The sequence below is a fragment of the Pipistrellus kuhlii genome, unplaced genomic scaffold (assembly GCF_014108245.1).
Source record: "Pipistrellus kuhlii isolate mPipKuh1 unplaced genomic scaffold, mPipKuh1.p scaffold_m20_p_22, whole genome shotgun sequence".
NCBI classification, from domain to species: domain Eukaryota; kingdom Metazoa; phylum Chordata; class Mammalia; order Chiroptera; family Vespertilionidae; genus Pipistrellus; species Pipistrellus kuhlii.
Genome location: NW_023425521.1, coordinates 1,020,897 through 1,037,356, shown reverse-complemented (window position 1 = coordinate 1,037,356; position 16,460 = coordinate 1,020,897). Strand labels below are relative to the sequence as shown.

The following is a 16,460-nucleotide window of genomic DNA, read 5'->3' as shown; positions in this document are numbered from 1 at the left end:
TCTGGTAATCAATGTTCCAGGACTCTCAGGGCTGTGGAAAAAAGATCACCTCTTGTTTTCCTTTAAGGTCTCTCATCCCAACCGTTATTTCACAAGTTTCTCCAAGGTGCCCACCCACGCTTCCATCAGCTGTATATTTTCCCAGCCCATCCCTGCCACTAGCTGCAGACCTAGCTACTTTTTACAAGGCTCATCTACCAGGAGGTTCTAGCATCAACAGGCACGTGCATTTATCCCCCAGGAAACTACAGCCCCCAAAAGGCTTTGCGGCAGCCTCTGGGCGGTTAACGCGAAAGAGAAAAGGTTTTTCCAGCGTGGGTCGGCCGTTGCATGGCTTCTTGGGAATTGTAGTTCATCTGCTAAGAGCCCAGAAGCCAGGACGAGGCGGAAAGCCACCCTTCCCAGAATGCACAGCGCCATTCCCGGCCAATCGGAGGCGCGGATCTTGGAAGGAGGGCGGGGAAGAGGAGGAGCTGCCAGGCGCGTGCGCAGTATGTGTGGCTGGGGAAGCCTTGTGGAGGTCAGAGTAGAAGCAGGTGAGAATGGGGGGTTACGGCTGTGGTCCGCTTCCGGGCAACGCGGCAGTCCCTCTCTGCACTCCCGTGTGCACTTCGGGAGAGCGGCGTGTGTGCGTGGGCCCGCCCCGCGGGACGGGGGTGCGGGGGGAGCCCAGGACGAGCCAGGAGTTGCGTGGAGTAAGGGAGGTGTGTATGGGGGCAGGGTGAGGAAAAATCCAGAAGCAGTACGAAGTGGAAAGGCTGAGCGGTCAGGGCTGGGCGTCCTGGCGGTGGGGAAGGCATAGTCAAATGCCCGAGGAGCGACCAGGGTAGGCTCAGGGGCTTTGGCCTGGAGGGACAGAGGGAGGGTTTGGGACCGGAGTGGATGGCGACGACGGGGCGGAGCGTTGAGAAGTTAGTGCTGGGAGTGGCTTCTGTTAGGTCCGCCGTGCTCCCGCCACCGGCCCAGCCCCACCTGCCCACTTACTCCTTGTTATGTTGGTCCCAGAATGTTATGTCAAACAGGTAATTCTTTTCTTCCTTTTTAAAAAAATATATTTTATTGTTTTTTTACAGAGAAAAAGAGAGGGATAGAGAGTTAGAAACATCGATGAGAGAGAAGCATTGATCAGCTGCCTCCTACACACCCTGCAACCAAGGTACATGCCCTTGACCGGAATCGAACCTGGGACCCTTAAGTCCCCAAGCCGACGCTCTATCCACTGAGCCAAACCAGCTAGGGCTGTTATAGGTCATTCTTAATACCTGCTGTTGAAAAGCCATATGGTGGGGAGTTGAGCTGTGCCTTCTAGAATTCGACCTGTAGGCCCTAATCCTGGTTCTGCCACTTCATGCTGTGTGATCCTGGGCTCCTCATGTAACCTCACGGCGTGCCTCAGTTTCCTCATCTGTAATAATCTACTTCATAGGGGTTGGTGTGAGGGTTAAATAAATTGCCTCTAGAAGACCTTCCGATGTAAAGGTTAGCAATCGCTATTTTTTGCTGTGGGACTCACTATGTGGCAACACTTTTGTTACCGAAAAGGACCTGACCCCTGGCCAGTCTGCCTAGGGCCAGCCCATACTGTGTGGGTTCTTGACTTAGTGCAGAAAAAATTTCCCAGCATGAGTCCAGGTGACATTGAGGGAACATTTATTAAAGCTGGGGACAGCAGAACGGGAAAGGGCTTAGCTTAGAAGCAACAGGAGAGCCTAGACTGGGCTGCCCTGGCTCTCTGGGAAGTCAGGCAGGGAAAGGGTGTCTGGGATCAGGTTCAGGGGTTAGCCTGGGAAGAGGGGCCACTGCCCATTGCTCCCCTGGTTGCAAGCCTTGCAGGGTCCTCTAGGGCAGTGTTTCCCAAAGTGTGGTACGCGTACCCCCCGGGGTACGGGAAGACTTTGGTGGGGGTACGCATTGCACCGGAGTTCGGTGGGGATATGCCTTGCACCATGCTTAGCTGCGCCTAATTCTGCGTTCTCATGAGTATGAGGGGTACTCAGCACTACGAAAATTATAGAAGGGGTACACAGATGTCAAAAATTTGGGAAACACTGCTCTAGGGTTTAGGAGATGCATGCCTGTGGGGGGAAGAAGAGCAGAAAGGGAATGGCGGGGCTGCTCCCCAGAAGGAAGCACGCGCTGGGCCCTTGGTCTTAAGGCTTTTATTTCTCTCTTGCAGGCAAGTATCGTAGGGGAAGTTATCAGGGGAGGGTTTTCACATAACATGCACCCGTTTTCTAGGTGTGCTCCTTCAGGATGGTGGTGATCACTGATTGGTCAGTGTCAGGGCAGGGGGTCCTTAGTCATTGCAGCTGGTCCTGGTATCACCCACCTGGTTTTGCTGCTTTTCAGGATCTGGAGCTGAAATACAACTGAGGCCTAGATGTTATTTCTAAGGAGGTGGCCTTCTCTATCTTGCAAATTGCTCTGTCTATTTGTTTAGCTATCTTCCTCGGTTTCCCCATTTCTCTTGCCCTGGCTTACAGGCCTGTCTCACTGAGTTATTTTCCTAAACCAAAATTGCACAGAACCAGCCACGCAGCCTCTCTGGGGGTCTGTTTGTCCGGAAGAGGGGAGGGTGGTTTAGCGTGGTGCCAAGTTCCCTGTGGGCATCGAGCCCCTGCCTCAGTCCCAGGTGTTAGCCCCGTGCTCCAGTCCCCTCTTCTTAAAGTGGTGGAAGAACAAAAAAGCAGCCGAAACCGGTTTGGCTCAGTGGATAGAGCGTCGGCTTGGGGACTGAAGGGTCCCAGGTTTGATTCCGGTCAAGGGCATGTACCTTGGTTGCAGGCACATCCCCAGTGGGGGGTGTGCAGGAGGCAGCTGATCGATGATTCTCTCTCATCGATGTTTCTCACTCTCTATCCCTCTCTCTTCCTCTCTGTAAAAACTCAATAAAATATATTTTAGAAAGAAGAAGAAAGCAGAGGAGTTGATGCGTCCGTTCTACAGGAATGGGGAGTCGGTCGCCAGCTTGAGAAGGGAATGTTGTGTGGCAGAGAGCGCTCTCTCTGAGGGTTTGGGGAGCGAGTCGTTTCACTTGTGTTGTGTTTACCCTCTCAGGTGTGAGCTGGCCCAGCAGAAGGAGACATGGCTGCCAAGCTGTTTGAATCCATCGGCAAGTTTGGCCTGGCCCTGGCCGTGGCGGGAGGCGTGGTGAACTCGGCCTTGTACAATGGTGAGGCTCCGGTGCTGGAGGGTCTCTGTCAGTCGGCACCGCCCCCGGGACACCCCAGTGGCTGCGCTGCCCAGCGCGAAAGTGTGGGTGACCGAGACGGCTCACCCACTGCCGCCCCACACCACGTGGTCCCGTTGTCGTCAGAGCCCGGTCCTTCAGCCAGAGCTCCTCTCGGAGCCTGTCTTCCCAGGGAGCCTCCCCGTCCGGCCGCTGGCTGGATGTTTCCAGCTGCTAGTTCCTGTGAGGGGTGCTGCCCCCCAGACGTCGCAGCGGACAGCCAGGATGTCGCTGTCTCGCTGAAGCAGAGAGCTTGCCCGTTCTCTTCCGCCCGCGGGAAGACCAGCAGGGGCTGTCGGCCTGCGGTGGCCTTGTGCTGAGCAGGAGCTGCTGCAGCTGGGGGGATTGAAGTAGGTCGGTGGTCGGCAAACTCATTCGTCCACAGGACAACGATGGAGATTTCTTTTGAGAGCCAAGTTTTTTAAACTTAAAACTCCTTCTAACGCCACTTCTTCAACATAGACTCGCCCGGGCGGTGGTATCAAGTGGAAGAGCCACACTCAAGGGGCCAAAGAGCCGCATGTGGCTCATGAGCCGCAGTTGGCCGACCATAGGACTAGGTCACCTCTAAGCCCCCCTCCAACTGATTTCTCTAACCTTCACTGTTGGCAAGCAGCAGGAGATGGACTCACCTCGTGAATGACAGGTGGTGTCCGACAAGAGGAGGGTTAATTTCAGAGCGGGGACATTCGGACCAACGATGGTGACCATAAAGCAGCGGGTCAGGAAAGCCTGCTTGGCTTCCATGGCACAGCTTTCCCCTCTGATCTTCTCGGTTTGTTGTTTGGTCAGTGTCTGTGTGTTTTGAATCCTAACCTGAGGATATTTTCTCCATTGATCTTTAGAGAGAGTGGAGGGGGGGAAAGAGAGAGAGAGAGTTTGATTGGTTGCCTCCTGCACGTGCCCCTGGGGCACTGGGGGTTGATCTTGCAAGTAGGGTAGGTGCCCTTGACCAGAATTGAACCCACAACGTTCAGTTCGTGGGCCGAGGCTCTAACCACGGAGCACCAGCTAGGGCCATTTTGATCTTCTTGGCCATTCATCCCTGAAGAGTTAGACAGTGATCATCATCACGAGTTTCTCAACAAGACAGCTCTCCAACCCCTCAAAACCTTAGGGAAAAAGAAGCTTTTGGAAAGAAAGAGGGACCTTCTGGATATTAGGGTTCTCGTAGAGGGGGTGCTGCCTCTGGGAACACGAGGTAAAATTGGAAGCAGGTTGAACTGTGGTGACAGTGAAGACGGGAGTTTTAGGAAGAAGTGGGGGAGGTGGTTTCTGGAAATGTGTGGGTGGGAGCTTGGGGATGGGGTGGTTCATCAGGAAACCCGCAGCCAGTTGTTTCAAGGAGAGAGGATGCCGGGGCCCCGTTAGCAAGGTGCTTGGGGGGGGACACATGGGGCAGGAAGTGATCGCTTAGATCTGTAGCTATTAGAAGCCTCTGGAGACCAGAAGTGCCAGAAGGTGGAGCAGGAGAGGGCAGATTAATACATGAACAGATACACCAAGACCCTCGCCAGGCATGGAACGGGTGAGAGGAATTCCCTGACCCTTCGATCTCCTCCTCCCTAGTGGACGCCGGGCACAGAGCGGTCATCTTCGACCGGTTCCGCGGCGTGCAGGACATCGTGGTGGGCGAGGGGACGCACTTCCTCATCCCCTGGGTGCAGAAACCCATCATCTTCGACTGCCGCTCCCGGCCCCGCAACGTGCCAGTCATCACAGGGAGCAAAGGTGAGCCGCCTGCATGTCCAGGGGAGGGTGGGAGGGGTGCTGAGGGAGCCAGAGAGGGTGAACTTCACGTAGGAATTCCTAGGTCTTTTCCCCGGAGAGCGTACCTGATTCACAGCAAGAAATACATATACTGCCGAAACCGGTTTGGCTCAACGGATAGAGCGTCGGCTTGGGGACTGAAAGGTCCCAGGTTCGATTCCGGTCAAGGGCATGTGCCTTGGTTGCGGGCACATCCCCAGTTGGGGGTGTGCAAGAGGCAGCTGGCCGATGCTTCTTTCTCATCGTCGTTCCTAGCTCTCTATCTCTCTCCCTTCCGCTCTGTAAAATATCAATAAAATATATTTTAAAAAAGAAAAAAGAAAAAAAAGAAATACATATACTTAGGGCACACACACAGGCAACTGCAGGCATTTAAAGAAACACGCAAAGATCGGGTTCAAGAGTGACATTGTGATCCAATTTGAGAGAAATTGGAAGGTGCCCTTGCTCCCTCCGTTGACCCTTCCCATTGGTTCTTGTTCCCCAGAATCACTCTGTAATCGCATCTAGCGGCTCCGTTTCCCCTCGCAGCTGGCTCACCCTTCGCCTGACGTGCCGAGGCCTCTGTGTGCTGCAGTGCTGGCCTCCAGCGTTCTCTCTCAGGCGGAGGCCCACTTCCCGGGTGTCCGACACGCCACGGGCTATGCAGTCGGAGCCTAAAACGAATTGCTATCCCTGTTCTCCCCCATCCCATTCGTAGAGGTGCTCAGGCCGTGAGGGGAGTAGCAGGTGCCAGCGCAGCAGCCAGGCTTCCACATGGCAGGAGGAGAGAGGGTCACACTCGGTGCCTTCCTCAGCTGATGTGTGCTCGCTGTGACCGTGCCCGGCTTCATGAGGGTAGGGGCTGGGCTAGATGACTAAGGCAGAGGCCTCCGTTCTGTGGCTGGGGAGACAGAGATGTGGACAGACAGGTGCAGTGTAGTGAGTCCGGGAGCCAAGGTTATGCGGTGCGCCGGGAGCAGAGAGGCCACCGGTGGGTGGCCAGGCTCCTGCGAGGAGCTTCCATCCGAGCTGGGGTTTAGAGAGAGCGGCGTGTCGGGCAGAGGATGGAGGGTAAGTCGGTAGGGCCTCATCTGTCCCTAGCTCCTGGCCCGGGAGAGGAAGGAGCCTCCGGGGAGGGCCTGGCTTGCCTCTACCACAGAGGAAACCAGAGGTCGGTGGGGTTTAGCGAGAAGCATACATCGAACTTGAACTTAAAAGCCTAGGTCTCAGCTTCCCACCTCTTGGGGCTTTCTTCCTAGGCTGTTTGCTGTTGTTTAAGGATACTTCGTGTACCTAGCTTCCAAACATGTGGTAGGGACTTCCAGAGACCAGGGGCGCGTGATCCATATTCTTGTTGACTGCAAGCCAGCTGTGACCGCGCGTCGGCTCTGCGCAGGCCCTGCGTGTCAGGGCAGCTGTGTTTCCCTCCCTGGGCCTCTGCCTGGGTGAGGAGAGGTGGGCTGCAGATGATTCTGTCTCTTACATCTGTTGCGTTTGACTGCGCGTTCGTGTGTCTTCTCTGTCCGTTTCCTTCAACGTGCCTGGAAGTCAGATGAAACCACCCCTGTTCCTAGAGAACTAAGTTGAGGTTGGCTGAAGCTTAGCAAAGTCGGGTAATTAGTAACCAGCGGAGTGGGATTGCAGCCCAGGCCTTTGGACTGTTGGTTCGGTCCAAAGTGGACTATTTCTGCTGAGCCCCCGGTAACCCCCCCAAAGCACGCTCCCGGCCTGGGTCACGGGCACCGGGCCTTGGACAGGCCCTAGAATTCTCAGCTTGGCCCTGTTTTCTGAAGCACTCCGTGTTCCACACAGCCCATAGCACCTGCTGCTTGTGTCCGGGGCCTTCAGGACGCACGGAAAAGCCGTTGTCACCAGACGCCTTTAAGAGGCTCCTCACTGGTGCTCTGCTGGGTTCTCTACCAGGAAACCCAGACCCCTTTGCTCCGTGCCCCTAGGATTAGCAACTCTGCTTATTATTCGTAGGAAGTTGGGGGTAGGAGGTCCCCTAGGAGGCCACTGTGAGTTTTATGTTTAACTCGGCATTTCCCCCTCCCTGCCCGAAGATTTACAGAACGTCAACATCACCCTGCGAATCCTCTTCCGCCCGGTCGCCAGCCAGCTGCCCCGCATCTTCACCAGCATCGGGGAGGACTACGACGAGCGCGTGCTGCCGTCCATCACCACCGAGATCCTCAAGTCCGTGGTGGTGAGCGGACGGCGTGCGGCCCCCGGAGATCCCGGAGGGGCGGGAGGGGCGTGGCTGGTAGTTTTCCGGTTCCTTTTCCACTCCCCGTTATCCTGACCGGCTGCTGTGCCCTCCCCCGGAACCAGGCTCGCTTTGACGCCGGAGAACTCATCACCCAGAGAGAGCTGGTCTCCAGGCAGGTGAGCGACGACCTCACAGAGCGAGCCGCCACCTTCGGGCTCATCCTGGACGACGTGTCCCTGGTAAGATCCTGGCGGAGCCTGCAGGGAGGGCCCGGTGCGTGCTGGGGGGCCTGGCTCCGTTTCTGGGGAGACGCAGTCAGGTCCGGCCTTCCACGTTCCTAGACATGAGGCTTGAAAGCATGGGAACTTCTTGCCCTCACCCTGGCCACACCCTTTTCCTTTGACTTGTGGCGCTGCCCACGGGGTAACCTAACCACGAGCTTTTCACCATCCCAAACCGACGGGCTGTGTGAGCCCCCCAGGAAGCTGCCTTGTTGACCGTGGGCACAGGAGGAAGCTGCCTGGGGAGACCAGAGAGCACTCAGATAGGCTCTCTCCCCAGCCCAGACCTCCCAGTCTGACGCGTGGGAACTTCCCGGCACCAGGGCCTGAGGCGCAGTGACGTGAGCCCGGGGAACCCCAGTGAAAGGCGATAGGGTGTCAGTGAAGGGTCCTGCTACCCACAGCCGGTGTGGGTATGAGGGCCGGCCCCGAGGCCTGAGACTGTGTGTCTGTGTATTTATATACGCTCAACGCCGTAAGTCAGACGGAAAGCAATGCAGGCAGAAAGCAGTACAGGCGGGATAGCATTTCAGATGGAGGCAGCGAGAGGGAGGGTCATGTTTCTAGATTCGTGGGAAAAACCACTTGGAGTGATTTGTTCGGGCAGTGAGGTAGTGTTTCCTGTTTGGTTCTCCTATGCATCGCTAGGCAAAAGCACCACTTCCCCCTCAGCATCTGTGCAGCTGTTCAAACATCACACTCCCAACACCTGGTCGCTGCAGGGCCCGGCTCCGCCCAGCCCCACCTGGCATCCATTGCCCGACGTGGAGGGGCCCGTGGGCTCCCTCTACTGGCAAGATTCCAGGCTGCAGCCATTTGGCTCCTCTGACTGCTAATTCCTTCCACTTACTGTTAACCTGGGCACCTCGGCTGTGAGAAAACGCTCAGTAAAAACCCAAGGAGAAGCTTGGCCTTTTGTGAAACTTTAACCACATGCTCCATTCTGGGGAAATGTGGGCTGACCACAAGAAACCATATCTAAGAGGTGTGAGAGGAAAATTAGATTTCATGGGGAATTTTGCTGCCCTCAGCTGGCCCTTTCAGAAAGAAAATTTATTCCTTAATTGCACATTTTATTTCTCATCTCTCAGGATTGCATTTTCCTCCCCAATCGTTCACCAAGAGTCCAGAAACGGAGCAGGCAGAGTAGAGCAGCTGCAGCGTAAGAGTCAGGAGTGCTAACAGTTGTGGAAGGCAGTGAGTCTAGGATGGACTCTCCAGGAGGAAAGTTGAGTTACTTATGCTTAAGAAAAGCAGAAGTTGGGAGAGTGGGGGAGGAAATAAAACCAGTAGAATTTGATAGCAAAACCAATGCTACTAATCATTTCTAGACTCACCATTAGGCATTCTGAGACCTGTTCCCTCTGTTTGCACGATCAGTATAGACAGTCCCTTCAGCCAAGTCTGTTATTTATGTTCTTAGGAAATATCTGGATAATCCGAATTTTAAGCCTTCTTCCTAAGCAATGGCTTTAGCTGCCTTCCCTCTTTAAGCCCTTTCCCAGAAGCACTCACACAGGGAACACCCTGATGTGCGATCCATGGTCTCCCGGCCTCTTCCTGTTCGGTGGCGGAGGGGCCTGAGAGGAAGGGGGCTGGTTAGCCCAGAAGGCGGAGCAGCCGGCTCTCGAGTCCCTGAGAACCAGCTGCATCCTCCCGCTCGGGGGCTCCACCTGGCCTCCCGGGGGCCCCAGAGGGTCTTCGCAGAGCACTGGTCACGGGGGGAATGGTCTCCTTCTTAGGGAGCCGGTCAGTGGAGTGGATCCTTCCGTGGCCGTGGGCCGTTTTCCACGTGAGAGGGTCGCCCTGAGGGTGACGTTGTGGTGTGCGGAGCAGTGGGCAGCCGGGGGCTCGGGTGTCACGTAGTCTGGACGCGGCTATGGAGGTGGAAAGGGGATCTGGCCTCGCGAAGCCTCCAGCTGCTAGAGCCATTCCCTCTGGCGGCCGCGGGGCCTCCAGCCACGCTGTCTGAGCAATTACACCGCCTCCTCTGTGCCCCCTCTCTCCCTCCAGACGCATCTGACCTTCGGGAAGGAGTTCACAGAAGCAGTAGAAGCCAAACAGGTGGCCCAGCAGGAAGCGGAAAGGGCCAGGTTCGTGGTGGAAAAGGTGAGCGTTCGGCCAGATGGCAGGAGCCCCTCTCCTCTCCCCTCCTGCGCTCGGCCCCGGTTGCTGGGTGGCCTGGAAATTGATCGCCTGTCATCTCTCCTTCCGGGATCGCTGGAAGGGCTTGAAGGGACTGTGCTCCCGCAGTTGGCTCCAGGGTCTTTGGGGGCTGGTCAGGGATAAGTCAAGTTACGCTCCCCAGTCACCCAAGGGCCGTTTTTTTTTCCCTCCACTTCCCTAAGATTAAACACACTTTCTACAAATAAAAATGTTTTTCTCCTGGAATATTTTCAGCTTCGCTGAGAGGTCATTATTAACTGTAGTTGCTCAGTGAAAGCTGACAGGGAAAAGGATCAAATGTTGCACCAGATGCTCCATCGACACCGGGTTTGTTTAAACGCTAAGTCCATCCAGATGTGTCGGAGTGTGGTGGGACACAGCGTACTTGCATCCCTGCCCGGCCTTCCTGGTCCCTGCAAAGGTGTATTTCATTCTTCCCACCTCATTCTCTGGCGTTGGCGTTCTAAACCTGCCGTCTCCGAGCAGCGTACCGCAGAGTCTAAAACACACATTGCCTGGCTGTTTAGTCGGGGCCCTGACCTCTCTTCCCTTAGATTGTCAAATAAGAAAATGGCGACAGCCAACACAATAGCCATCTGGTGTGAGTGGATCAAAATTATACCTTTTTTCCTTTTTTTTTTTTTTTTTTGTCAGATCACCAAAAAATACATTTTTAGGTGTGCCGTAGAATTTTTTTTTAATATATTTTATTGATTTTTTTGTACAGAGAGGAAGGGAGAGAGATAGAGAGTTAGAAACATCGATGAGAGAGGGTCATCAATCAGCTGCCTCTTGCACATCCCCTACTGGGGATATGCCAGCAACCAAGGTGCATGCCCTTGACCAGAATCCAACCCAGGACCTTTCAGTCCCCAAGCCGACGCTCTATCCATTGAGCCAAACCGGTCTCGGCAGGTGTGCCATAGAATTTGAGTGTTTAGTTTATGTGTGTCATGAGATGAAAAAGGTTGAAAATCATTGTTCTAATCCAACACCCCTTAGGCCTTGAAATGAGGGAGAAGCGGGACATATGAGTGGCAAACATTTAATTTCAGAGAATGTAAACTATGAGCGGGAACTTTTTTTTTAACTTATATAAACGCCTGCCTCCGGAGTCTGAGACATGTGCCTGGAGATACTACGTGCTCCGTAAACATTTGTCGAGTGAATAGTCACAGCCTAGAAGTTTCCAAGTTGTGTTCATTCTATTGGTCATGCATTGCAGACAGAGTCCTGTTGATAGGAGTATGGCAGGTCCAGGGGACCTCATCCTGGTGCCTGGGTGCCTGGCAGCTCTAAGGAGCGCCACACGCCTGCTTCTCCGGCTCAGCGACGCTGGATTTGGTGAAAGTCACTGTGACCTGGGACTGGAGGGAAAGAGGAGCCTGAGCATTGATTCTACCTTTCTCTCCTGTTTCCTGGGCCTGGGATGCTCCGGCTCAGAGCAGCATGGCCGGACTAGATTGCTATTAATAATGATGAGAACTTTGGAAAAAGACAGCTGTTCATGCAGCTGACAGTGTATCCCTAAAGTGAGGAGTAGGTGGTCCAGGACAGGAGAGGATTGGTGGCTCACAGTGCTTGTTGACCCCACCCAGAGGAGGAGGAGAAGGCAAATACCCAGAGTTCCTTGGGGAATCAGGGTGCCCAACCTGGGCCTTCATGTGACCTTGGTCTCTCCCCACCTCCTGCCTCAGGCCGAGCAGCAGAAGAAGGCAGCCATCATCTCTGCGGAGGGTGATTCCAAAGCCGCCGAGCTGATCGCAAACTCGCTCGCTACGGCGGGCGACGGGCTGATCGAGCTGCGCAAGCTGGAAGCCGCCGAGGACATCGCCTACCAGCTGTCCCGCTCTCGGAACATCACCTACCTGCCGGCCGGGCAGTCGGTGCTCCTGCAGCTTCCCCAGTGAGGCCTGCCCTGCCCGCGGCCCGGGGCCCGGCCCCGAGGATTCTAACATCGCACTCCTTCCGCCCCCACCCCAGAATCACTGTGAGATTTCATGATTGGCTTAACGTGGAGGAAATAAAAGTAAAATCACTTCAGATCTCTAATTACTCTTATCAGACGAAACTCTTCTGTTCTCATTCCCACCCCCTTTGTTCACCCACCTCCCTCCCCACCCCTGCCAAGTGCCTGCGAGCTCCAGCCTGGCCGCGGCCCTGGCAGAAGAAAGGGAGGGTCGTGCGCGATGGGCTGGGGGCTCGGTGGTCAGCTGAGGGAACCGCTAGCCTGCAGCCTTACGCCTACCAGGGTGCGAAGACGCCACTCGCCGAGCCGAGTACACAGGCCTCCACTTTCCGGCCATTCCTCGCAGCCCCAGCTGAGGGGCCGGGCGGGTCAGAGGAAGTGGTCTGTCTCTCCCCATAAGGCTGATTCTCTCTCTCGCGGGGCCAGCGGAAGCAGGTGTGCGCTCGGCGTGGATGTGAGGATCCGCCTGTGCAGGTGGGTGGGCTGGATGCGTGCACCCCACCCCCCAGGGCTGCTGCAGCTGAGGCGGACTCCGCTCACGGGAGCAGAGGCCTGGCCTGAGCTGAGTTCCAGGAAGACTTCCTCTCCACCCGCGTGGGTCTCAAACGCCCGAAGGAATTCCAACGTGAAGGATTGCATCCTGCCCGGCGGGCAGGGGCGGGCAGGGCTGGGCGTGCCTGCCAGGGCCGTGCGTTCTGTGCTCCTGGCTCTGCTCCCCTCCTCCAGGGCGCGGTGCCTGTGCTTTGAAGGCACGGCCTGGGCCTGGGGAGAAAGCCAGTGTGTAAACTGCTGTCAATAAATGACATTCAGACCTCGCAGCTCCGTCTCCCGGGATTGTTTTTCTGTTTGTGGGAGCCATGCCGTCTGAACAGAGTGTTCCCGCAGTTTCTGTGTGCACATGTTGGGAGGGCCAGCTGGGACAGTCTCCAGCGAGGCAGAAAATGCTGGAGTCTCGGGACACTCCCCGGCATTCTACATCCATCCCCACCCGGAAGTGATCCTCCAGTGTTAGGTGAGGCGCGTATGAGAGGGGCTCTGAGGTGCCAGTGAGGACAGGCTCGGACGCTTCAGTGCCACCGTTACCGGGAGCTGGGGGTCTGCCCGACAGCTGTCAGCGTCAGCCCGACGGGGCATAAGACGCATGAGTGTGACCCCTCCGTGCTCTGGTTTGGTTTTTATGTGCGTGAGGTGGCTGTGGGCGCTCTGCTGTGAGTTGAGGTGGCTTGTTGTGCTTTGCTTTGATGTAGAAATGACGTGTGAGAGGCCACGTTTTTGCATTTGGGTGGTGGGGAGGGAAGGCAGAGCTCCGACTGAGAGACGAGCCCTGCCAGTCCCTTCAGGAACAGAGCGGAGCGGAGTGCGCGTGCACTGGCTGCTTTCACCTCTGCTCGCAGGCTCACCCGGGCCCTGCACCTGGCCACGGCGAGGGCCTCTGACCTCCATCTGCGTTTCCTCTCCCAGGGGAGAGGCCCGCTGTCCGCTGAGCAGGGCGGGGACGAGGCACAGAGGGAGTTCTCGGGAACGAATTCTCCCTGCCTTGCACCCTGCTCCCCTCCCCGGGCCTCTCAGCAGGGACTGAACCCCTTCCCAGCCACCCCCCACCCCCCCAGGACAAGTGTGCTCTGGGCTGCTGGCCCTCGGCTGAACCCCAGACCTCCCACCCAAGCTGCATTCTGCCGAGACTCCCACCAGCCTCCCCTCTAGCACATCTCCCTGCCGCCTCCTTGGCTTCGTTTATCTGAGGGTCTTCCTTCTTACTTCTATGTTTTTGCTGTAAGAAGAGCAAGGCCTAAAACAGGATGAGGTGCCTGGACTCCACGCAGTCAAGACTGGAGCAGAGTAATTCCTAAAGCCGGCCCAGACCGACTTCCATTCTGCAGCCGTCCCTCCTGCTTTCCTGCCGTGTGTGGCTTTGAACACTCTTGGCGGACGGGAGGGCGGGAGGGAGGGGGTGCAGGAGGCTCCTCTGCGCCCTGGTCAGAGCCGTTGTGTTTCTCGCATTTGGGGCGTTAGGTTTCAGGCTGCAGGTGTCCGCAGGGGAGCCCTCCCCGCTCCTGGGTTCCTCCAGCCTCTGCCGGCCTCTCGGCAGCCAGGCCGCTCCTGCTGGTTTTGCTGTTAGTCTTCTTGCCAGGGGTGGTGCCAGCGGCAGCCCGGGAGGGCTCATTCCTCTTTGACTTCCGACAAGTAGTGATTCTTTTCACAAATGTTGAGGGCCGTTAACTGGCTGCTCAGCCCAGAGTCCCCTGACGGCCTCTGGGTTTCTCCAGAAGCGGCCACAATGAGCCTCCATCAGCGTGGGGTCCTCTGGGCCGGCCCGGCCAGGGGAGGGGCGGGCAGGGAGGGTCTTCCTCTCCCTTCGGTCAGGCTGAATGGTTCCCTTGTCTGGGCGCCAGGGGGATGCCTCAGCAGCAGTGGGCCCTGGACGGGAGGGAAGAGAAAACCCTAAAAGGCTGCCTTTTTCTTCTTGTTTCACACAAATTCTCCCCGTGTGGACCAATGACGGGGTGAGGGGGGGGAGGGGGGTATCGTGGTCACTGCCAAGTGGCTTGATCCGAAAGACAGGGGGAGACAAGGAGATAGGAGTCCAATCCCAACACAGCAAATGCAATTCTAATAGGACATGCCGGCAATCCGCAGGGATATGCAGATGGGACCTCCCCTGACCTTTGCCCTCCGTCAGGAATTGTGGGTAAAGCAGCCCGCCCCGATGGGAAGGGACCTGGGTGAGAGGTTGCTGGAGGCCCCCCGTTCATCCCTCCCCCCGCAGGGTCTCAGTGGACGCTCCTTGCCTAATAAAGCACAAATGTCTGCTCCTGGCGCTGGAGGCCCTCCGTGGCCGGGCCGCTGATTGTCCCGTCCAACTTTCCATGTCACCGCTTGCCTTCACAGACCTATCCGGCGCTTCCCGCAGAGAGGGGAGTGTGGCTGGAAAACGCGAGTGGCCACCGGCGTCAGGTGAGGGGCCGGGAGGTGGTGGGGATGCTAAAAGACCTCCTTGGGCCAAAAGCGATTTGGCTCAGTGGATAGAGCGTCAGCCTGCGGACTGAAGGGTCCCGGGTTCGATTCCGGACAAGGGCACGTACATTGGTTGCGGGCACATCCCCAGTGGTCGATGTTTCTCTCTCATCGATGTTTCTAGCTTTCTATCCCTCTCCCTATTTATAAAAACAAAAAAAACACAAAAAAAACAATAAAATATATATTTTAAAAATAAAATATCGCCTCCAAACAATGCCAATAACACCCCCACTGGCAACAAGCACCGAGATGAGCGCCTTGCCCTTGCCTGGACCCCCTTCGCTCCTTGTCACTTCCTCCTGGATAGCCCTCCCCCAGGTTGCACAGGCTCCGACACCCCCTCCCCCGTAAGTCCTGGCTCAAATCCTTCCCATCCACAGAACTCCCTCTGGCGTCCCCTCTCCCCTGCCCATTGCTGCTCCCTCCCTGGACCCCCTGACACAGTCCCAGGGAGCACATACCCATAGGTACATGTGTGTGCTCTCTCCTACTCCCCGTTTCCGGAGGGCGGGACACGTATGCGATTCAGCATTCGTTCCCGTGTCTCTTCTTTCCCCTAACACGCCAAGCATGCCTGGCTCTCGTGGGTTCACTGGATGTCTGTCGGATGAATAGATGAAGGAATAGAGAGTGCAGGACTGCGGTTACAGATGAGGGCTGGAAGTTCAGGCCACCTGCTCAGAATCTGGGCTCTCGGGGCCTAGCAGGCCAGCCCTCCACTGAAGTCCCACCCCGACCCGTCTCATTGCTCTCCCTTCACCTGGGCTCTGCGTGTGGACTGTCCCCTCACTGTCAGCTGCCCACAGCTCAGTCTCTCCTGCTTTTGCCTGGAACACCCCCTCTTTCATTCTCCCCACAACACACACACACACACTTGTAAAATACATATATTTTTATTGATTTGAGAGAGAATAAGGGATGGGGGGAGAGAGAGAGAGACATCAATGTGAGAGAGAAACATCGAACGCTCGCCTCTAGCATGCACCCCTCCCAAGGATCAAACCCGCCACCTGGGCCTGTTCCCCTACCAGGAATCGAACCAGAGACACGGGACAACGCTCCAACCACGGAGCCACCCCGCCCGGCCAGGGCTCTCCGCCCCCTCTTTTAAAAAAAAACATTTTTCAGTGACAGTGACATACAACATGGTGCTCATCCCAGGTGCACCGAGATTAGGCATCTGTCTACCCCACCGAGTGGTCACCCCGATAAGCCGAGTGCCCCCCTGGGACCACTCATACTTGCTACAATCTCTCTTCCCTTTTCCCATCCCTGTCCCAGGCCCAACGTAGAATCCCTCTCCTCCAGGAACTCACCTCTGGCTGACCTCCCCCTCGCTTCCCCTGCCCATGAGTCTCCCTTTGTGAAAAGGAGCTGGCTCTGGAGCTCCGACAGCACCGGGTCTGAGACTGAACCGAAAAGGATGAGGAGGCCTGGCCGGCCGGACGGGGAGGCCGGGAGCTTTGGCAAGGCCCAGAGGCGCGGAGCCGGAGAGAGAGGGACGGGAACGTGCTGGGGGGGGGGGGGGGGGAGCCGGCGGACCGTTGGAAGAGCGCCTTGGCCTGCAACACAGGTGGTCAGGGAGGAGGGTGTCTTCCCAGCACCCTCCACTCGAGGCCTCCGTGGAGGATGGGACAAACCACCTGCGTTAGCCAGAAAAGCCGGAGTCGGGAGAGGCGTGCACTGTCGATGTTTGGCTGAATGAGCTGCAAACGCTTCGGTCAGGGATTGGCCAACTATGTGAGCTATAGGCCAAGCACAGCCCTCCACTCGCTTTTATATAGCTGACAATGGCTTTTACCCTTTTATTTACTTATTTTTAATATATTTTATTAA

At 56.4% G+C, this 16,460-nt stretch overlaps 1 protein-coding gene across 3 annotated transcripts; it reads left to right on the top strand.

The window, feature by feature from the left end:
* Nucleotides 1–437: 437 nt before the first annotated feature.
* Nucleotides 438–11,689, top strand: PHB1 (prohibitin 1). 3 transcript variants are annotated; one of them, XM_045586077.1, is made up of 8 exons: nucleotides 470–536; nucleotides 705–708; nucleotides 3,080–3,172; nucleotides 4,799–4,960; nucleotides 7,045–7,187; nucleotides 7,313–7,429; nucleotides 9,485–9,580; nucleotides 11,335–11,689. In XM_045586077.1, exons 3-8 carry the CDS (start codon nucleotides 3,085–3,087, stop codon nucleotides 11,545–11,547), a joined length of 819 nt encoding a protein of 272 aa, XP_045442033.1. In that variant the 5' UTR covers nucleotides 470–536; nucleotides 705–708; nucleotides 3,080–3,084; the 3' UTR covers nucleotides 11,548–11,689. The 3 variants fall into 3 exon arrangements, with proteins under 3 accessions (XP_036307218.1, XP_045442033.1, XP_045442032.1); XM_036451325.2 differs by lacking the exon at nucleotides 705–708 and having other exon boundaries at nucleotides 438–536; nucleotides 3,058–3,172; XM_045586076.1 differs by lacking the exons at nucleotides 470–536; nucleotides 705–708 and adding an exon at nucleotides 686–704 and having other exon boundaries at nucleotides 3,058–3,172.
* The last annotated feature ends 4,771 nt before the right edge of the window (nucleotides 11,690–16,460 follow it).